The sequence below is a fragment of the Oncorhynchus mykiss genome, chromosome 2 (genome assembly GCF_013265735.2).
Source record: "Oncorhynchus mykiss isolate Arlee chromosome 2, USDA_OmykA_1.1, whole genome shotgun sequence".
Classification (NCBI taxonomy): domain Eukaryota; kingdom Metazoa; phylum Chordata; class Actinopteri; order Salmoniformes; family Salmonidae; genus Oncorhynchus; species Oncorhynchus mykiss.
Genome location: NC_048566.1, coordinates 75,189,962 through 75,213,424, shown reverse-complemented (window position 1 = coordinate 75,213,424; position 23,463 = coordinate 75,189,962). Strand labels below are relative to the sequence as shown.

The following is a 23,463-nucleotide window of genomic DNA, read 5'->3' as shown; positions in this document are numbered from 1 at the left end:
TGCATTCGTGTGACAACTTTGATGTTTCTAACTGAGTGACAGAGACACCACTTAGACTGGAAGGCAATTTCAAGGCTTCGCTTGCCTGATATGCAGACTGAGCTTAGGAGACAGCATGGAAACACACACACACACACACACACGCACACACACACACACCCACACACACTACAATGTGCTCTTTAATCACCTAATCTATTAAAAGGAGAGAAGAAGGGTGGGAGGAAGAGAAAGAGGAAGTAAGAGGTAGAAAGTAGGAAGGGAGAGGATGAGAGAGAGGAGGTGTGTAAAAGAGAAAGAATTTCTCCTCCATATATGTCTAATTAATTCATGCTAGGAGATACTTCATAGCCTTATCCAGTGCATGAGACAATTTAGTGGGCATGCTGAGTATTCATGTAAATGTGAGAATTTCCTTGGGTAGTATATCCAAGACTTTAGCTGCGCTCAATTGAGCTTGCGTGGCAGAATGGAACCAATGGAATAGTCCCAAAAGTGCAAACACGCCCATCTGGTACTCCAGAGAGCGTCTGCTAAATGACAAAAACATACATATACAGTACCAGTCAAAAGTCATTTAATGTTTTTTCTTTATTTTTACTATTTTCTACATTGTAAAATAATAGTGAAGACATCAAAACTATGAAATAACACATATGGAATCATGTAGTAACCAAAAACGTGTTAAACAAAACTAACAAAATATATTTTATATTTGAGATTCTTCAAAGTAGCAACCATTTGCCTTGACAGCTTTGCACACTCTTGACATTCTCTCAACCAGACTCTCCCCCCACATCTCCACCCCCTTTCCTATATTTCCACAGACCAAAAATATAAACACAACATGAAACAATATTTTTATATAAGTTCATGTAAGGAAATCAGTCAATTTAAATGACTTCATTAGACCCTTGGATTTCACATGACTGGGAATACAGATATGCATCTGTTGGTCACAGATACTTAAAAAAAAAAGTACGGGTGTGGGTCAGAAAACCAGTCAGTATCCTGCAACACGGGGCCATGCATTATCATGCTGAAACATGAGGTGCATTCAAATTGCCATCGTTAAAATGCAATTGTGTTCGTTGTCCGTAGCTTATGCCTACCCATACCATAACACCACTGCCACTCTGTTCACAACGTTGACATCAGCAAACCGCTCGCCCACATGAAGCCATACACGCTGTCTGACATTTGTCTGGTACAGTTGAAACGGGGATTTATACGTGAAGAGCACACTTCTCCACTGTGCCAGTGGCCATCGAAGGTGAGCATTTGCCCATTAAAGTCGGTGATGACTCCGAAACTGCAGTCAGGTCAAAACTCTGGTGAGGACGACAAGCACGGAGATGAGCTTCCCTTAGATGGTTTCTGACAGTTTGTGCAGAAATTCTTTGGTTGTGCAAACCCATAGTTTCATCAGCTGTCTGGGTGGCTGGTCTTTGACGATCCCGCAGGTGAAGAAGCGGGATGTGGAGGTCCTGGGCTGGCATGGGTACACGTGGTCTGCGGTTGTGAGGCCGGTTGGACGTACTGCCAAATTCTCTAAAACGACATTGGAGGCGGCTTATGGTAGAGAAGTGAAAATTCAAACCTCTGACCACGTGCCAATTGCACGTCCTTCAAAACTTGAGACATCTGTGGAATTGTGTTGTGTGACAAAACTGCACATTTGTGGCCTTTTAATGTCCCTAGCACAAGGTGCACCTGTGTAATGATCATGCTGTTTAATCACCTTCTTGATATGCCACACGTGTCAGGTGGATGGATTATCTTGGCAAAGGAGAAATGCTCACTAACAGGGATGTAATACATTTTTGCACAACATTTGAGAGAAATAAGCTTTTTGTGCATATGGAACATTTCTGGGATCTTTTATTTCAGCTCATGAAACATGCGACCAACACTTTACATGTTGAGTTTATATTTTTGTTCAGTATACAGTATATATACACTGTATAATATTGTATGTCCATTATGAATGTGTTTTTAGTGTTTTTGTATGTAATTCCCTTGTTCCCCTTGTGATCTTATTAGCTGAGTCCCAGTGAGTGTGTGTGTGTGTGTGTGTGTGTGTGTGTGTGTGTGTGTGTGTGTGTGTGTGTGTGTGTGTGTGTGTGTGTGTGTGTGTAGATCAGGAGAGTGATGATAGATGGGAACCCAGGTGAAGAGACCATAGAGACTGTATGTGTGAGAGAGAGAGATGGGTTCGGGTTGGATTACAGATTACACTGAGCAGAGAGCTAATCTCTAGTCCCTAATCCCAGTACAGCCTCCCTGTTCACTTAGGCCACAGGACTGCCTAGCTGCAACTGGCTAGCTAACAACACTGAACTGGCAAGAGAAAAGAGCTGAACACACACACTAAGACAAAGATATCTGTATTAGTCTGACAACCCAATAACGTTAGGGATGTGTGTGTGTCCAAATGTCAGTTTAGTCCCTAGGCTGCTGTTAATGAACAAGGATTCATTGGTAATATTAGAGATGAATGAATTAGTGTCAGGTTATAATACCCACAGGACAGGAGGATTGTGTGTGTGTGTGTGTGTGTGTGTGTGTGTGTGTGTGTGTGTGTGTGTGTGTGTGTGTGTGTGTGTGTGAGCATGCGCTCATGATGTGGTACTAGGAGGACACCATCTGACCAGTTGATTTAAAGTAATCCAATAACAGATAATGAAAACATATCATTGAACGCTGGGACTGTGAGGGGACCCACACAGAAACACACACATTATTTTTGTTGTTGTATTGTTTGTAAATCTTAGTATAACAAATGAGTGTGACTGTTCTTGTCTATCAGTGCCTTGTTACTTGTCATGTTGTGTGTTTTTTGTGGACCCCAGGAAGAATAGCTGATGCTTCTGAAAAAGCTAATTGGGATCCAAATCAACAATACTCCAGCCATACATCACCACAGTGTTGGAGACCGCAACTGGTTTCTCAGTGTGTATGTAAACACAACTGTAGAATGCCTTACTGTAGACATGGTGCAGTAACGTATTAGTGTTGTTGTCAACCATTGGGTTCAACCAGGATTCTATTGTTCTCTAGTTGGTTCTAGTTGATTGTAATCAAAGTTCATCTTTGAGAGATAAAGAGAGAGAGGAAAGAGAGTGATGGATAAGTATTTCATATGGTTCTCTGAGTAGCACTCTTGGGCTGGTGTACTGAGTGGTCCTGGGAGCACTGGGTAGTTGTGATCCCACTCCCCAAATTGAGCAGAGGGCATTTCATTACTGGCCTGTTTTAAAGAGAGACAATGGAGAAATCTATATTTCATTACTTCTCAATCAACCCCATCTCTCTCTCTCTCTCTTTCTGTCTCTCTCTCTCTCTATATGATTGAATGAATGTATATATACTTACATAGACCACGTTGACATAGTCATCATCAGACAGAGTCTCCAGCATCTCACCGACAGAGGTCCTGATCAGCTTCAGAGTCAGACCAGACACACTGCCACTCCTGTTGAGACATGAACAGTTACATTCAAACCACAGAATAAGACTTACGGTCAGCCAGACAACAGGGAGGTACAGTACTCTGGTATACTGTACTATGTTTAGATAGTTACTGTGAGGTAGTGTAATAGTGAAGTGTGTGTTGTGACTCACGCGTCCACTAGGATCAGCATGTCCTTGGGTGAGGCAGCTCCCTGAATGTACCTTCACACAGCACATACACACAGAGGTTATAAACATACTCACAGTACACACATAGGTTATAAACACAGTGCATACAATGGTTATGAACTCTTATACACATGTATTGTGCATAGAGAATCTGGTTTCTGGTGTGCATGAATGCGTGTGAGAGAGAGAGAAAAGAGGTTGCTCACCAGGGTCTCCTGCGTACGTCGTACAGGTCGATCTTACTGGGGGTCTTCCGAGCATCCATCCATGGAGAGGCTGGAGAGGACACAGAGTCTGGGTTAACAACAATACTGTACTGTGAAACTGGGTTCGAATCCCTACAATACACAGTTTACTATCCAAACTGATATACCCTTAGATACCCTATTTAACACTGAAACCATGGAACAAATAGTCACAGAATATTATACTCATCTTCAGTTTACCATCCAAACATTAAAGTATGTTTTACTTTTGATAGGAGTAAATTACAATAGTATGAAATACATTCATTTGTGACAATGTGACTCTTCAATTAAGTCTAAGAAAGGTTGTTGTTTCATCACGTCTATATGATGCACCACCTGCTACAGTATGAAGTAGAGTTCAGAAACAACCACTATCACAGACTTCCTTTTGAATGCATACGGTCTAGTTCCTATCTAGGTTAATGCTTTAAGTATATTAAATATAGAAACCATGGAAGAATCGTGACTTTTGTTTACAGTATAAACAAACTACTAGAAACTAGGATTCAGTCATTTTTTTCATTTAATATTTAAAACATACAATATGCTTGCAGTGAAGCCGCTCAACAACTACATCACATTAGTTATCTAACAGACTCCCATCCAGAGCGACACATAGAAGCAACCAGGGTCAACGCTCTGCTCAAGGGCACGTCGACAGATCTCCAACAAAGTCAAAAACGGGGACCCGAACCAGCGATACATCAGCCACCAGCCCAAGCTCCCAATCGCCAGGCCATCAGCCCTCCAATACCCCCCACCCCCCCTCCCCACAGATCCCCATTTCCCCTGATTAGTATGTTATATATGTGCCCTCTGTTCCCTCTGTCTTTGTCGGTTATTGTTCCCACGTCCGTTAGTGGTGTGAGTACCTATGCGTTGATGCAGCTGTTATGCTGCATGCTATATATATATATATATATTGTGTATTACGGGTATCGTCCCATGTCGTTCAACAACGTTTACCCTCACTCTTTTGTTTGGGTACAGCCCAGTGTTTTTGTATACGTGATTGTTTTGGGTGTATTAAAAATCCCTATTGTGTATTCCTGCGCCTGTCTCCAAAATCCTTTATACCAGCGTGACAGATGTTCTCTTTTTCGTCTCATCCTCACCCACTGAATGACAATTACTGTAAGGAATTCTTTCCAAATAATACAAAAAATGGAAAATTAACAAATGTACAGAAAGATCAGTGTGAAGGCCAAATTCTAGAGGAATAACTTTTTGAGGCTATTAAAACTTCTTCAGGATCGGTGGGTCCCCTGCGGGATGTTGTGCTAGCTTAGGCTAATGCGATTATCATAAGGTTGTAAGTAACAAGAACATTTCCCAGGACATAGACATATCTGATATTGTCAGAAAGCTTAAAATCTTGTTACTCTAACTGCACTGTCCAATTTACAGTAGCTATTACAGTGAAAGAAAACGATGCTATTGTTTGAGGAGAATGCACAGTTTTGAACATGAAAATGTATTAATAAACAAATTGGGCAGTCTTCATACAAAATGTTGAACAGAAATGCAATGGTTCACTGGATCAGTCTAAAACTTTGCACACATACTGCCGCCATCTATAGGCCAATATATATATATATATATATATATATATATATATATATATATATATATATTGCACTGGAATAATACATTATGTCCTTTCTCTTGCATTTCAAAGGTGATGGTACCAAAATATATTTTTTTAAACTGACGTTTATTTCTTTGTATTATATTTTACCAGATCTAATGTCTTATATTCTCCTACAAACTTCAAAGTGTTTCCTTTCAAATGGTACCAAGAATATGCATATCCTTGCTTCAGGGCCTGACCTACAGGCAGTTAGATTTGGGTAAGTCATTTTAGACGAAAATTGAAAAAAAAAGGGGCGGATCCTTAAATCCTTTCAGTCTGGAAAAACCGCAGGGCTTGATGGCATACCGGTATATTAATCCTTTTTTGATATACTCAAAGCTCCATTGTTAGCTTGTTTTAACTACTCCTATAGAAATGGTAGTCTGTCAGGTACTAAGCGGAAAGGTCTGACTTCACTATTATTAAAACAAGATGGCAATAATAAAGGTCCAGTCTATCTTAAAAACTGGAGGCCTCTTACACTTCAATGTTGTGATGCAAAAATACTAGCGAAATGCATAGCACTCAGAAATAAAAAGGATTTACCAGGTATTGTTCATCCTGATCAGACAGTTTTTTTTTTACATGGCCGAACATCATAAAACATCTAAGAAGCTAGGCCTGGTATTTATAGCAGATTTTGAAAAGGCCTTTGATAAAGTAAGACTGGATTTTTTCAATTTTGGTCATTCTCTTATAAAATGAGTAAAAGTAATGTATAGCAACCCCAGGTGTATAATAGTAAATCACGGCTATTTCTCAGAGAGTTTTGAATTGTCAAGAAGAGTTAAACAGGGGTGCCCGCTGTCACCATATCTATTTGTTTTGGCCATAAAAATGCTAGCTATTAAAATCAGATCAAATAACAACATTAAAGGATTAGAAATCCAAGGATTTGTTACGCGGAGTGGAACAGGGGAACCCAAGAGCAGACTCAGACGAGGAGACTGGGATGAAGTAACCAAGTATTTATTGAAACACAGGGGAGAGATGGAGTGCAGGTCAGGGGAAGCATGGGCGGATGGCTGGAAACCAGGTGAGGAGGCTGAGGCTGGAGCAAGAGGGGTTGAGAAGGGAGTAGTAGAGTGGGAGTAGGGGAGTAGTAGAGTGGGGAATCCAGGACAGAGTAGCAGGATGATGAGATGTGGGACTGGAGACAGAGACCAGAGTCAGAGCAGGCAGAATGAGCAGAGATTACGATCTGGCAGTGTGGAAGTGGCAGGGCTGAGTATTAGTAGAGGTCTTGATTATGGAACAGGTTGCAGCTGGTGGGGATCTACCCTGACTCCAGCACACCTGTCTCTGCACGTAGATGTGACAGGCTTAAAACAAAGGTGTCCATGTATGCCGGTGACGAGTTTTATATTAAGTCCACAAGCTAGATCCCTGCAATGTCTCATTGAAGATCTAGATAACTTTTATGGACCTAATTATGATAAGTGCACAAAATTACGTATTGGATCTTTAATTACCCTGCAGTTTACCTATATAATGGGCTGAAGGTGAAGTAGACATACTTGGTATTCATATCACAAAAGATATACATGAGTTCTCCACAATGAAACTTGTAAAAATAGACAAGATCCTGCAACCATGGAGATGTAAACACCTGTCTACTTATGGAATAATTGTCCTAATTAACTCCATAGTCATATCTCAGTTTACTCACTTACTTATGGCGCTGCCTACTCCTGATGATTCGTTTTTCAAATCATATGAGCAAAACATATTTAGCTTTATCTGGGCCGCTAAACCAGAGAAGATAAAACGTGCCTATCTATTTAATGAATATGAATTGGGTGAGTTGAGATGATCAAATATAAAAGCACTAAACCTTTCTCTAAAAGCTTCACTTATTGAAAAGTTTTACTTGAACCCTAAATGATTCTCAAGTAGATGACTAAGAAAAGCTCATCCACTGTTTAGAAATGGCCTTTTTGCCTTTGTGCAGATTGTCATGTCTCATTTTTGATTAATTGAAAATTAATGATTAATTAAACAAGTATTGCAGAGCTGGCTACAATTTCAATTTCACCCCCTGAAAAGATAGAACAAATATTACAACCAATATTATGGCTGAAGTCAAATATGTTGGTTAATAAAATACCTGTATTTATGGGAAAGATGTTTGAAAAGGGTATTTTGTTTTTAAATTATATTGTAAATTAGAATGGTAGAGTTATGTCTTTCATGGAGTTATCAGAATTGTACGGGAAGGTCTGCTCAATCCAAGATTATAAGCAATTGATTATAGCAACACCTAAAAAATGGAGGAGGCGGGTGGCAGCGGGAGGAGGTAGGGAACTGGTATGTCTGCCCAATATAAAGAATCAAAACTAGGAATAAAAATAGCATAAATAGGCAAGTATACCAGTTTCATTTGAGGACCAGGATGTTGACAGCTGTGCCATACAGATTGCAAAATAGTTGGGAAGAGATGTTTGATGTACCAATTCCATGGTACATGGTACACATGGCTAACCATGTGTATGTAACAAATAAAATGTGATTTGATTTGGTATAGGGTGTGTGAGGTGATATATAAAACGACACAAGATTCAAGACATTGTGCTTTTCAGCTAAAATTATTATATAGAATTCTTGCCACCAACAAAATGTTGAATATTTGGGGCATACAATCATCGAAGCTCTGCAGATTTTGTTGTGAGGACACAGAATCAAAATACCATTTATTTTGGTTTTGCCCTCAGGTCGCCTGTTTCTGGTCTCAGGTTCAGGAATGGCTGAAAATGCATAACATTGATCTACAATTGACCCTAGAAATTGTACTGTTGGGAGATCTGGAGAGATATACTCATACTCTTAGTAAAAGTACTATCTTCAACTCGCAATCTATGGATTCTATTCTATTCGATTAGATAGATTGATATTGAATGTTAAACATCACAGCATAACTGAAAGATATATGGTGAGTAGAAATCTGAAGAGGGTGGCCAGCAGAGATAGATGGGATGGGCTGAGGGAAGCTGAGGGTTGGGATGTGGAACTGGAGACAAGTGGGAGTGGAGTTGTTGGAGGGGGATAGAATGGCAGTCAAAGTAAAACAATTAAAACATAACAAAAACTAAGTTTGAATGACACTGATGGGCAATGGTGTTACAGCTAATGTCAGTTTGCCTGAGGCTGATGCAGTGCAGGTGTTTGTACACATGCATATACAATGGCAAGAAACAGTATCTGTTCATTTTGTTGTTTGTTGGTGCATGAGGGGGGGAGGCACAGTAGCCTAGTGGTTAGAGTGTTGGGCTGGATCCAATCCCCGAACTGACGAGGTAAAAAATATGTCGTTTTGCCCCTAAACAAGGCAGTTAACTCACTGTTCCCCGGTAGGCCATCATTGTAAATAAGAATTTGTTCTTAACTGACTTGCCTAGTTAAATAAAGGTTAACAGTAACTTAACAATGATATTATAGCCTCAATGTGTATGTGTGTGTGTGTGTGTGTATGTGTGTGTGTGTGTGTGTATGTTACCTGGGTAGTATCGGGCCAGTCCAGTAGCACTACCAAACACCTGCCAGAGCAGAGTAGGGTCATCCTCTCTGTTCTTCTTAAACACACCCTCCAGTGCCTCTGTCCAGTTCAACTCATTCAGCACGATGGTGGCTACACACACACACACACACACACACACACACACACACACACACACACAAAACAGGTTGATGTTGGATTAAGACTACTATTCCCAATGCCACCAACAATAATGTGAAAAGTGTAATGTAGAAACATGACATGTTTTAGTCTTATCCAGAGTGACTTCCAGTTAGTACATTCATCTGAAGATAGCTAGCTGGGAAAACCACATATCACAGTCATAGTAAGTACATTCATCTGAAGATAGCTAGCTGGGAAAACCACATATCACAGTCATAGTAAGTACATTCATCTGAAGATAGCTAGCTGGGAAAACCACATATCACAGTCATAGTAAGTACATTCATCTGAAGATAGCTAGCTGGGAAAACCACATATCAGTCATAGTAAGTACATTCATCTGAAGATAGCTAGCTGGGAAAACCACATATCACAGTCATAGTAAGTACATTCATCTGAAGATAGCTAGCTGGGAAAACCACATATCACAGTCATAGTAAGTACATTCATCTGAAGATAGCTAGCTGGGAAAACCACATATCAGTCATAGTAAGTACATTCATCTGAAGATAGCTAGCTGGGAAAACCACATATCACAGTCATAGTAAGTACATTTCCCTCAATAAAGTAGCTAACAGCAAAGTCAGAGTTAGTAAGGGGGGAAAAGGGAAGAGGAAGTGGTGTGAGGGGGGGATGATGTGGGATTATTTAAGACACTCGGGTTTCAGATGTTTTTGGTAGATGGGCAGGGACTCTGATGTCCTAGCTTCAGGGGGAAGCTGGTTCCACCATTGGGTGTGAGGACAGAGAAGAGCTTGGACTGGGCTGAGCGGGAGCTGCCCTCCTGTAGAGGTCAGAAAGAGACCAGAGGTGGCAGAACACAGTTGAACCTAGTCTGAGCTGTCATATTTAACAAAGCACATTCATAGGAGAGATGAAAGATCTGAAAACAGGAGGGGTGTGTGTGTGTGTGTGTGTCTTTTACGCATGTGCATGCAAGACAGAGCGATGAAGTTTAAGAGAACTAAGCTAAGCAGAGCACTGAACTGCGTCAACGATTCACAGATACACCAAAATGCACACACTCTTACACAAGGATTAGACACACACACAGGCACACATCTCTCTCTTCTCCATCCATCCTTCTTTCACACAAATTTAATGCCAACTCCTTGGCTAATGCAAAAACATATCTTGACAAAACAGTTCCAGATGACAATGCCTCTACAGAGAGATAAAGCTGCAGACTGTTTCCTTAGACAGGAGATTCATTAACATGCAGACACATGCCCACTCTCCATCCCTGTTCCATCTCTCTCCCACTGGAGACAGGGGCAAGTACACCCCCCCCCCCCCCCCCCCCCCCCCAAAGCAATAACTGACCGTGTCCAAGGGCTAGCATTTAGACCTGACTAACTAATTCAACCATTCTTCACTTTATCCCAGGAGACACAAAGGAACGCCAGCGTGGATGTGTTTAACAATACTTGGTCTATACAAGGTCAAATGCTATTTCTAGGGGGTTATAGGGTTAAGGTTAGAATTGTGGTTAAGGTTAGGGTTAGGGTTATGTAAAATTGGATTTTGAATGGGACTGAATTGTGTGTCCCCACAAGGTTAGTTATACAAGACTGTGTGTGTGTGTGTGTGTGTATAAATAAAGCTATTAGAGAAGATATCCAAACACCACAAGGGAAGAGGCTAACCAGAGAACAACATATCAGTCACTATGTCATTATAATTATAATTATTAGGGAAGTGCATGAGTAATCAAGTACTTGAGTACTCTAATTAATGTTAAAAATCCATCTTTAACCAGAGATCCATATATTTTTTAAATACTCCGTGGCAACAAAGCGCTAGGCACGGATATCAAGCTGTTTCGAGTTTGTGTATATAGTACAGGGACGTTTTTGTTTGTTTTGGACTTCGGTGAGGGATTAATTCGATTAATTCTGACTATTTTGAGGAAGTGTATGCCGGCTACAGCACCTCAAAATAGACAAACAGTACTATTGCCGCTTTTTTCAAATTTTTCAAGTGAAGGTACTTTAAGGGAGTATGCGACTACTCGTTCAGTTCAGCTAGCCGAGTTCGAGTCCGAGTCCAGCCAAACTGAAGCCTGCTGACACTTTTAGAGTACCGAAATCTGTATTTTCAAATTGCAGAACATCAAAAATCTGTTTTAAACCATTTCACCTGCGTTTTGATTAGAAGTTCAGTGTATCTGTTTGCTTCAATAGAGTGATCAAGGGCGTGCAACTGTCGTGTTCCTTTACAGAAAATACATTTGTGCAACACAGTCTTCAGAAAATAGCTTCATTTTCATCAGATGACAACAGAAGTGCTACTCTATTTGGCTGGCAGCCACATAAGTAAATGGGCTTACAATGAAAAAGCATGGTATTTTTTTGCTAAAACGATGCATGGCCATCAAATGTATAATGTTTATAGTAGAAAGAATGTAGCCAGCTACATTTCCTAATCGAATGTTTAGCTTGAAGTTAATCTAGCATTTAAAAAAATAATTACTTGTGTCATGCACAAAGTAGATGTTCTAACCTGATTTGCTAAAACTATAGTTTGTTAACAAGAAATGAGTGTAGTGGTTGAAAAACGAGTTTTAAAGTTTCACCAACTTAAGTGTATGTAAACTTCCGACTTCAACTGTATATGGGGCAATTTAGAAATTCTAACTTGTTATCTGTAATAGTTATGATAAATTAGGCATTGTTGCGTGCTGTTAGCATATAGATAAATGCACATATTATTTTCCAGTGCGGGACTTGTGTAGTAAAAAGTCATTTTAATTTAATTTGAGTACTCAAAAAATTATAATAAGAGTACTCGAAACAGTGGAAAAAATGTCAAAAGCCCATCCCTAATAGTCATTCACATTCTAGGCAACTGGTTTCTAAACTTCACCCCAATTACATCCCTTCTTTCTGTTAATCTCTCTCTCCCTCCTTCTCTCTGTCCTTCCTCGCTCTCCTGTAGCCCGAGGATCCACTTATCACCTGTTTGATGGATAGCCTTCATTCTCTCTTGTGTGTGTGTAACACAGTTTTAGGTTCTGATTCAAACTGAGGAGGATATGAGAGGTAGGTGGACTGACACAGGTGTGTGTGTCTGTGGAGAAGAGTGATGGATGTGTCTTTTGTTGTGTGTGTGTGTGTGTGTGTGTGTGTGTGTGTGTGTGTGTGTGTGTGTGTATGTGTGTGTGTGATGGATGCTCTATGTTGTGGGAGGGAACAGGCATTATGAATGTAATGACACAGACACAGACAGCTGAGAGACCAGACCGCTGTCACATCACACTCACTATGATGGATGGACCACACACACACACACACACACACACACACACACACACACACACACACACACACACACCCCCATCCATCCATCTCTCCATTTCACTCCTTCTCTCTCCTCCCCAACCTCTCACACTCTCTCGTTGAGTGTGAGTGTGAGTGTGAGTGTGATAGATAGATAGATAGATAGATAGATAGATAGATAGATAGATAGATAGATAGATAGATAGATAGATAGATAGATAGATAGATAGATAGATGTGTGAGTGAGTGAGTGTGACAGATATGTATCCTGTATTGGGTGTGTGAGTGTGATAGATATGTATCCTGTATTGGGTGTGTGAGTGAGTGTGAGTGCAATAACTAGATATGTATCCTGTATTGGGTGTGTGAGTGAGATAACGATAGATAGATAAATAATATAGATAGATAGATAGATAGATAGATAGATAGATAGATAGATAGATAGATAGATAGATAGATAGATAGATCTAGATCATATATTGGGTGAGTGTGAAAGATATGTATCCTATATTAGGTGTGTGTAATAGATATGTATCATGTATTGGGTGTGTGAGTGAGTGTGATAGATATGTATAATGTATTGGGTGTGTGAGTGAGTGTGATAGATATGTATCATGTATTGTGTGTGTGTGATATATATGTATCATGTATTGGGTGTGTGTGATATATATGTATCATGTATTGGGTGTGTGTGATATATATGTATCATTTATTGGGTGTGTGTGATATATATGTATCATGTATTGGGTGTGTGTGATATATATGTATCATGTATTGGGTGTGTGTGATATATATGTATCATGTATTGGGTGTGTGTGATATATATGAATCATGTATTGCGTGTGTGTGATATATATGTATCATGTATTGGGGGTGTGTGATATATATGTATCATGTATTGGGTGTGTGTGATATATATGTATCATGTATTGGGTGTGTGAGATGGATAGATACAGTGCCTTGCGAAAGTATTCGGCCCCCTTGAACTTTGCGACCTTTTGCCACATTTCAGGCTTCAAACATAAAGATATAAAACTGTATTTTTTTGTGAAGAATCAACAACAAGTGGGACACAATCATGAAGTGGAACGACATTTATTGGATATTTCAAACTTTTTTAACAAATCAAAAACTGAAAAATTGGGCGTGCAAAATTATTCAGCCCCCTTAAGTTAATACTTTGTAGCGCCACCTTTTGCTGCGATTACAGCTGTAAGTCGCTTGGGGTATGTCTCTATCAGTTTTGCACATCGAGAGACTGAAATCTTTTCCCATTCCTCCTTGCAAAACAGCTCGAGCTCAGTGAGGTTGGATGGAGAGCATTTGTGAACAGCAGTTTTCAGTTCTTTCCACAGATTCTCGATTGGATTCAGGTCTGGACTTTGACTTGGCCATTCTAACACCTGGATATGTTTATTATTGAACCATTCCATTGTAGATTTTGCTTTATGTTTTGGATCATTGTCTTGTTGGAAGATAAATCTCCGTCCCAGTCTCAGGTCTTTTGCAGACTCCATCAGGTTTTCTTCCAGAATGGTCCTGTATTTGGCTCCATCCATCTTCCCATCAATTTTAACCATCTTCCCTGTCCCTGCTGAAGAAAAGCAGGCCCAAACCATGATGCTGCCACCACCATGTTTGACAGTGAGGATGGTGTGTTCAGCTGTGTTGCTTTTACGCCAAACGTTTTGCATTGTTGCCAAAAAGTTCAATTTTGGTTTCATCTGACCAGAGCACCTTCTTCCACATGTTTGGTGTGTCTCCCAGGTGGCTTGTGGCAAACTTTAAACAACACTTTTTATGGATATCTTTAAGAAATGGCTTTCTTCTTGCCACTCTTCCATAAAGGCCAGATTTGTGCAATATACGACTGATTGTTGTCCTATGGACAGAGTCTCCCACCTCAGCTGTAGATCTCTGCAGTTCATCCAGAGTGATCATGGGCCTCTTGGCTGCATCTCTGATCAGTCTTCTCCTTGTATGAGCTGAAAATTTAGAGGGACGGCCAGGTCTTGGTAGATTTGCAGTGGTCTGATACTCCTTCCATTTCAATATTATCGCTTGCACAGTGCTCCTTGGGATGTTTAAAGCTTGGGAAATCTTTTTGTATCCAAATCCGGCTTTAAACTTCTTCACAACAGTATCTCGGACCTGCCTGGTGTGTTCCTTGTTCTTCATGATGCTCTCTGCGCTTTTAACGGACCTCTGAGACTATCACAGTGCAGGTGCATTTATACGGAGACTTGATTACACACAGGTGGATTGTATTTATCATCATTAGTCATTTAGGTCAACATTGGATCATTCAGAGATCCTCACTGAACTTCTGGAGGGAGTTTGCTGCACTGAAAGTAAAGGGGCTGAATAATTTTGCATGCCCAATTTTTCAGTTTATGATTTGTTAAAAAAGTTTGAAATATCCAATAAATGTCGTTCCACTTCATGATTGTGTCCCACTTGTTGTTGATTCTTCACAAAAAAATACAGTTTTATATCTTTATGTTTGAAGCCTGAAATGTGGCAAAAGGTCGCAAAGTTCAAGGGGGCCGAATACTTTCGCAAGGCACTGTATGTATCATGTATTGGGTGTGACGTGTCTTATCTGTGTGTCTTATCTGTGTGTAAAGAACACACCTCATTTGTATATACAGCTACCTCTAGAGGGAGAAAGATAATAAAGCTGTGTGTGTGTGTGTGTGTGTGTGTGTGTGTGTGTGTGTGTGTGTGTGTGTGTGTGTGTAGGGGCATCATTATAAAAACATTACATTCATATCTTGCATTGTGGGGATGTGATCTGAATGAACGTGGCTACAGTGGCTGTCTCCCTTTGTGTGATATACAATCATAGCCTTTGGCTCTTTAAGTTCATAGTTCAGCCACACCTCAGATTATTCCATTGGTTAGTGCATGCCTAACAAAGCCAATATCAAGTATAACAAGCTCATATCAAGTATTACAACATGTCAAATGTTCAGTTCAAATATGATCAAGAGGCTGAGCCTCAAGATGGTTCTGTAAGTACAGTGTTATTGGTGACAAGATATGATCAAGAGGCTGAGCCTCAAGATGTTTCTGTATTAGATTTGTTGTTTAACATTTTCTAAGGCAGCAATGGGAGCTCTGATTATGGCTCCTGCCCATTAGTGAATTCATAGATGCTTGTATGCACTATCTCCCTCCTTCCCTCTCTCCCTACTTCCCTCTCTCCCTACTTCCCTCACTCACTCCTTCCCTCTCCCTCCTTCCCTCTCTCACTCCTTCCCTCTCTCCCTCCTTCCCTCTCTCCCTCCTTCCCTCTCTCTCTCTCATTTGTGAGGAAAATGAGGTGTGGTTTTCCAGCTCTGTTAGTCATGTCTGTTCTAATATTCCAACATTCTGTTTCTACGTCTCCCATCAGGGACAATGAATACACACAGACACACGTTCATCCATCGCTTCCACCAGGAAGGCTGATTTCCTAAACCTGCTGCTCCCTCTTGACTGGAAAATCCAATTTTCTCCCCAGAGCGAGGCCAGCCCTGGCCTATTCCTGGAACCACATGGACTCTGGGTCAAATTGAACAGTTGGAACCTCTCTCACGTATGCATCTGCTCTCTGGTTCTCTCACTTTCTCTCTCTCTCTCTCAGCAGAACAATACTATACAGAAGAGAACACCTTGGGTTTTCCAATGTTTTTGTTGTAGGAAATATTCACATGTAAACGACAGCATACAGATGCAAACAAACATCAACGACATGGGAAACAACATCCACACACCATTTTGTTTCTCTCCATTGCCCATGCACTTCCAACACTTAGATAATAAAGCATTTGACCTTTCCAGTTTTTTATTAATTAAATAATCCAGTTTAAGTATACGATGATTGATGAGAAAAGTAGATTCCAACCCATCGGGTATATTACTGCACCATCATGTGCCATGTCGTGAAAAATGCAGACAGGCAGATGAAAAGTACATTTACATTGTAATACTTCTGACAGCCAACATTCTAACTCCGCCCATAACTTTTGGACTTTATAGCATTCCCAGAACGCATGGATTATTGGGTTTTCTGATTTCTATGGGGATTTTTAATAGAGATATTGGTCAGGTCGGCTATGTGTACCTACTAAACAACCAATCATATTCCAAGGACATTAAACAAAGCTCCCTCTCTCTTCCTTCCTCGCTCATCTCTTTCTTTGCTTCTCTCCCGCTCCAGGTGAGACCCAAACCCATACTATTATCCAGAAGTACACTGACAGATACTGTACTCATTACGCTCCACCATCAGTTTGGTCCACCATCATCAATCACAAGCCTTCCCCAAAGAGAGCGGGAGTAACCATGGGAACCATCCCTGACCCTAGCCAGCAAAGAGTCTGGAAAAGGACAAGATACACACACATGCTAGCACCCTAGCTCACATGGACACCTAATTTCTCACATGCACCTTCTCCCTCTCTGTGAGGTCAGTAGTGGCTAACCTTGGTTCCAGACGCTATCCCAGCAGGCTGAGGGGCATGCTGAAGGAGTGACTCCATCCTACTGCTCTTAGTGTGAGGGCTGACGCAACACACTACACGCCAATGACCCAGCGCACGCACATGCATGCAAGTCTAATCATACACATATGAACACACACAGAAAGCAGGAGCAGCCCCCATCAATATTAGACATAGCAGCGGGAGCTAATATCAGAAGAGCTTCTAGACAGCAGCTAAATACCAGTAAAAATACAACTCTACCAACCAACCTAAAAGAGCCCCACAGTGGAGGTATCATAATACCCATAAAACCTAGCGGTCACACAGGGAAAAAGTCACCTTGTCCTAGAGAGATTTACACTGTTATCGAAACATCACACCAGGGTAAGCCTACACAAAACACAGCCCTTATTTTAAGTGTTTCTAAAATCCCCTATGGGAAGAATGAATGGTGAAAAAATTATTGTAACCATTTTCTTGTTTGACTGCTAGGTTTTATGGGTATTATGACTCATACTGTGGTACTCTATCACACCAACCAAATAGCAAACTAACTGTACCACATACTGTATCCTACCCCGTATAGAGTATACAGTCTCTTAAATAGTATGGCTGACTGCAGACAACATGGAGAAGACATGATGTCATGTGTGGATGTTGTCTCCATAGGGAGAATATTGTGTCTGAACAATACAGATGATCAATAGAACACTTTCCAGAGACCCATGGTCCTGTATGGCTCAGTTGGTAGAGCATTGTGCTTGCATCACCATGATGTGGGTTGAATTCCAGGGACCACCCATATGTAAACATGTATGCACCCATGACTGTAAGTTGCTTTGGATAAAAGACACAAAAAAGAACAAACATAATAATGCTGCTCTGCTGTTATTAAAGGTGCCATTTCTCTAGGGATTTGTATGTGTCGTTCTGCTGTTATTAAAGGTGCCATTTCTCGGTGCAATTTCTCTAGGGATTCGTATGTGTCGTTCTGCTGTTATTAAAGGTGCCATTTCTCTAGGGATTCGTATGTGTCGTTCTGCTGTTATTAAAGGTGCAATTTCTCTAGGGATTTGTATGTGTCGTTCTGCTGTTATTAAAGGTGCAATTTCTCTAGGGATTCGTATGTGTCATTCTGCTGTTATTAAAGGTGCAATTTCTCTAGGGATTCGTATGTGTCGTTCTGCTGTTATTAAAGGTGCAATTTCTCTAGGGATTTGTATGTGTCGTTCTGCTGTTATTAAAGGTGCAATTTCTCTAGGGATTCGTATGTGTCGTTCTGCTGTTATTAAAGGTGCAATTTCTCTAGGGATTTGTATGTGTCGTTCTGCTGTTATTAAAGGTGCAATTTCTCTAGGGATTCGTATGTGTCGTTCTGCTGTTATTAAAGGTGCAATTTCTCTAGGGATTCGTATGTGTCGTTCTGCTGTTATTAAAGGTGCAATTTCTCTAGGGATTTGTATGTGTCATTCTGCTGTTATTAAAGGTGCAATTTCTCTAGGGATTTGTATGTGTCGTTCTGCTGTTATTAAAGGTGCAATTTCTCTAGGGATTTGTATGTGTCGTTCTGCTGTTATTAAAGGTGCCATTTCTCTAGGGATTCGTATGTGTCGTTCTGCTGTTATTAAAGGTGCCATTTCTCTAGGGATTCGTATGTGTCGTTCTGCTGTTATTAAAGGTGCAATTTCTCTAGGGATTTGTATGTGTCGTTCTGCTGTTATTAAAGGTGCAATTTCTCTAGGGATTTGTATGTGTCGTTCTGCTGTTATTAAAGGTACCATTTCTCTAGGGATTTGTATGTGTCGTATCCATGGTTACAATGTGTGTGTGTGTACGTGTATGTGCACTCACAGCCATCGTAGATGTCAGTAGGGATGTGTACAGCAGTGTGGTTGTGAGAGGTGAGGCGTTTAAACAACATATCTTCCTTAAAGGCTGGCCTGATCCGGTTCTTCCGACCCTCTGTCTCATTCACCTCCAACTAGAGGAGAGGAGAAAGGGAGTGGGTCAGACAGTGTCAGACAGGGATTTAGAACAGAGTAACACCTATGTCCACTGTTAGGCTGTCTGGATCTGGATGTAACGGGGAGCCTAATAGAGTAGAGTTACATGTCCATTTGTATCAGGCAACTGTGCTGAACAGCTGTCCATCATTAGACACTTGTCTAGTGGTTCTATACCTCACTGGTTCAGAGGAAGGAATGGTGTGGAGGAAGCTGGGTTAAACCGGCCTCAGCTTCAAGGCTGAAACTGCCTGTAACAACCTCTGTGGATTAACATGACACATTTCTTCCACATACAGCCTACTATTAAAGGAGAGAAGACAAAGCTTGATGGATATTTCCAATAGTGTGTTTACCAATTCACATCAATGGGAGAGAGAGAGAGGGACAGAGAGACGAGGGAGAACGAGAGAGGGAGAGAGACAGCGAAGAGGGAGCGAGCGAAGAGAGAGAGCAGAGAGAGAGAGTGAATAGAGAGAGAGAAGAGAAAGAGAGCGAAGAGAGAGAGAGAGAGAGAGCGAAGAGAAAGAGAGCGAAGAGAGAGTGAAGAGAGAGTGAAGAGAGAGAGAAGAGAGTGTAGAGAGAGAGGAGAGAGAGAGCGAAGAGAGAGAGCGAAGAGAGAGTGAGTGAGAGAGAGCAGAGAGAGAATAAGAGAGAGCGAGAGAGAGAGAGAGAGAGAGAGAGAGAGAGAGAGAGAGAGAGAGGGAGAGAGCGAAGAGAAAGAGAGGAGAGATAGAGATAGAGCAAAGAGAGAGAGAGTGAAGAGAAAGAGAGTGAAGAGAGAGAGAGCGCGAACAGAGAGAGAGAGAGCGAACAGAGAGAGAGAATGGGGGAAGGGGAATAGGAAGAGTCTCATAATAAAGCAACAGTAGCAGCTCATACATCTCAACTGTCAATTAGTAGAAGCACACCAGGGACCTCTTCACCTGAGAGAAAGGAAGAGAAGGGGGATATGAAGACAGGGAGGGAGGTGTGAGGGATGAAGATAGAAATGGATTGAGGAGGTTGGGAAAAGAAGGAGAGCAAAGAGGTTTAACGGGGAAGGGAAAAGAAGGAGAGTGAGAAAGAGAATGTGAAAGAGAGGGAAAGAGAAAGAGAAGGGGGGGCTGTCCTAGACTAAACCACCAGTCTGTATCGGAGTAAGATTGTGGGTTGATTATAGATGCAGCTCTGTGTGAGAATCATGTGTTTGTTCGAGAAGGAAGAAAAATACTCACATTGTCCTTTGCATTGTAGTAAACAATGTCACCATCCTGAAACAAATAATACAAATATCTTAGTGAGCATTTGTGTGTGTGTGTGTGTGTGTACTGTATGTGTGTGTATGTATGTGTGTGTACATACTGTACGTGTGCAAGTGTGTTTGTTGGACAGCGAGAGAGAGAGAGAGAGAGAGAGAGAGAGAGAGACAGAGAGAGAGAGAGAGAGAGAGAGAGAGAGAGAAAGAGAGGGGTACTCGTTAGGTAGAGGCCATCTGTGGACATTTAATGGCCTATAATATGGAATGAATAATAACAGTTCATTTTATAACAACAACAATAAACCATATTGGTCTTGTTCTATTATACAGGATGCATGGCCGCCAATTCAAGCATGCCACATGTGTGTGTGTGTGTGTGTGTGTGTGTGTGAGTGAGTGTGTGTGTCTGTCTTTGTATGTGTGTGTGTCTGTGTGTCTGTCTTTGTATGTGTGTGTGTCTGTCTTTGTATGTGTGTGTGTCTGTGTGTCTGTCTTTGTATGTGTGTGTCTGTCTGTCTTTGTATATGTGTGTGTCTGTGTGTCTGTCTTTGTATGTGTGTGTGTCTGTGTGTCTGTCTTTGTATGTGTGTGTGTGTGTGTGTTTCTGTGTGTGCAGTGTTTACCCTATATTGATTTAGCTAACCACGCTACCTCTGCCACCACTGCTGAAAAAAAATCCTAGGGGAAACACTAGTGTGTTTGTTGAAGCCATATCTTCCCTCCACTCTAGCCCATAAAGAGAGCAGTGAGAGAACACCATCTACAGTACGGTCATCTGAGGTTGCCGTCTCTCAGCCAATGAGTAGTGAGTGTTCCAGTACTAAACAGCTGACACACATCAGCCACATTCTTACTACACATTCGGAATGGGAGGGGTGACTTACAGCTACAGTATATCATGTAAATGCAATGTTGGTTCTAATTAGAATCCGAGTTTTACCGCATACTCATCCTTCCACTGGTGTTCCATCTGGAAATTCTCAGCAAATGTGGCCAGAGTCTAGAAGAGACAAAGATAACACGTAAAAAAATTATGTTTTACATATACAGTGAGGGGAAAAAGTATTTCATCCCCTGCTGATTTTGTACATTTGCCCACTGACAAAGAAATGATCAGTCTATAATTTTAATGGTAGGTTTATTTGAACAGTAAGAGACAGAATAACAACAAGTACATCCTGAAAAACAAATGTCAAAAATGTTATAAATTGATTTGCATTTTACTGAGGGAAATACGTTTTTGACGCCCTCTCAATCAGAAAGATTTCTGGCTCCAAGGTGTCTTTTATACAGGTAACGAGCTGAGATTAGGAGCACACTCTTAAAGGGAGTGCTCCTAATCTCAGTTTGTTACCTGTATAAAAGACACCTGCCCACAGAAGCAATCAATCAATCAGATTCCAAACTCTCCACCGTGGCCAAGACCAAAGAGCTCTCCAATGATGTCAGGGACAAGATTGTAGACCTACACAAGGCTGGAATGGGCTACAAGACCATCGCCAAGCAGATTGGTGAGAAGGTGACAACAGTTGGTGCGATTATTCGCAAATGGATGAAACACAAAAGAACTGTCAATCTCCCTTGGCCTGGGGATCCATGCAAGATCTCACCTCGTGGAGTTGCAATGATCATGAGAATGGTGAGGAATCAGCCCAGAACTACACGCTGGAGGATCTTGTCAATGATCTCAAGGCAGCTGGGACCATAGTCACCAAGAAAACAATTGGTAACACACTACGCCGTGAAGGACTGAAATCCTGCAGCGCCCGCAAGGTCCCCCTGCTCAAGAAAGCACATATACATGCCCGTCTGACGTTTGCCAATGAACATCTGAAAGATTCAGAGGACAACTGGGTGAAAGTGTTGTGGTTAGATGAGACCAAAATGGAGCTCTTTGGTATCAATTCAACTCGCCGTGTTTGGAGGAGGAGGAATGCTGCCTATAACCCCAAGAACACCATCCCCACCGTCAAACATGGAGGAGGAAACATTATGCTTTGGGGGTGTTTTTCTGTAAAGGGGACAGGACAACTTCACCGCATCAAAGGGACGATGGACGGGGCGATGTACCCTCAGCCAGGGCATTGAAAATGGGTCGTGATGGGTATTCCAGCATGACAATGACCCAAAACACATGGCCAAGGGAACAAAGGAGTGGCTCAAGAAGAATCACATTAAGGTCCTGGAGTGGCCTAGCCAGTCTCCAGATCTTAAACCCATAGAAAATCTGTGGAGGGAGCTGAAGGTTCAAGTTGCCAAACGTTAGCCTCGAAACCTTAATGACTTGGAGAAGATCTGGAAAGAGGAGTGGGATAAAATCCCTCCTGAGATGTGTGCAAACCTGGTGGCCAACTACAAGAAACGTCTGACCTCTGTGATTGCCAACAAGGGTTTTGCCACCAAGTACTAAGTCATGTTTTGCAGAAGGGTCAAATACTTATTTCCCTCCTTAAAATGCAAATCAATTTATAACATTTTTGACATGCGTTTTTCTGGATTTTTTTGTTGTTATTCTGTCTCTCACTGCTCAAATAAACTTACCATTAATATTATAGACTGATCATTTCTTTGCCAGTGGGCAAACATAGAAAATCAGCAGGGGATCAAATACTTTTTTCCCTCACTGTATAGGTAACACAACATTTTGAGTCCGCCTGTAGATACAGTGTTACCCATATTTTTGACATATTCAGATGAAAAAATTGCATATTTCAATATGGAAACATCACTAAAGAGATTCTCCAGTACTTTGGTATACTTTTTAGCCAGTAGTTCTGAAAGCAGCGCTCACGAGCCAAAAGTGGTCCCAGAAAATGGAATACTACGTCACATATGTGCAGATATGTACACCACGTCATTGATTTCTCTCTCGTTCTGATGTGTGTGCATCTTGCAAGCTGTCACTCAAACGGCTAGAACTCAAATTGCTAGAGGGCTGGCCCAATTGGAGGGAAATTTAGGGAAAATGGCACAAAAACGGTCCCTTGGGATTTTATGGCTAATTGTGTAGGTAAAACAGTAATTCTGCTCATACATTTGGCATGTATGAACTACACATTGACACATCCAGCCCAAAGCAGGAGGTTTCAAAAATACATAGTAGTCATACTTAATATACTTAGCAGTATATGTACAAAACCCATTTTACCACAGCATTATATCTCAGTTCTTTAGGCACTGCCATCTCAGGCCTCAGCTTCAGGCCTCAGCTTTAAAGGTAACCAGACATTCATACAGAGATATATGGCCATTGACACAGTCCAGTCAGAGGGAG

The 23,463-nt window shown here is 41.2% G+C and overlaps 1 protein-coding gene across 7 annotated transcripts in view; it reads right to left on the bottom strand.

Moving 5' to 3' along the window:
- LOC110501950 (voltage-dependent calcium channel subunit alpha-2/delta-1) overlaps positions 1-23,463 on the bottom strand; it is a 114,838-nt gene that overhangs the window by 43,415 nt on the left and 47,960 nt on the right. For all 7 annotated transcript variants that reach the window (XM_036955531.1, XM_036955521.1, XM_036955523.1 and 4 more), the window contains exons 4-10: positions 21,130-21,189; positions 20,167-20,202; positions 18,798-18,927; positions 9,017-9,148; positions 3,849-3,918; positions 3,625-3,675; positions 3,376-3,475 (exon numbers count right to left, since the gene is read on the bottom strand). In XM_036955531.1, the coding sequence (XP_036811426.1) occupies positions 3,376-3,475; positions 3,625-3,675; positions 3,849-3,918; positions 9,017-9,148; positions 18,798-18,927; positions 20,167-20,202; positions 21,130-21,189 (579 nt within the window). The remainder of the gene's footprint in view (positions 1-3,375; positions 3,476-3,624; positions 3,676-3,848; positions 3,919-9,016; positions 9,149-18,797; positions 18,928-20,166; positions 20,203-21,129; positions 21,190-23,463) is intronic.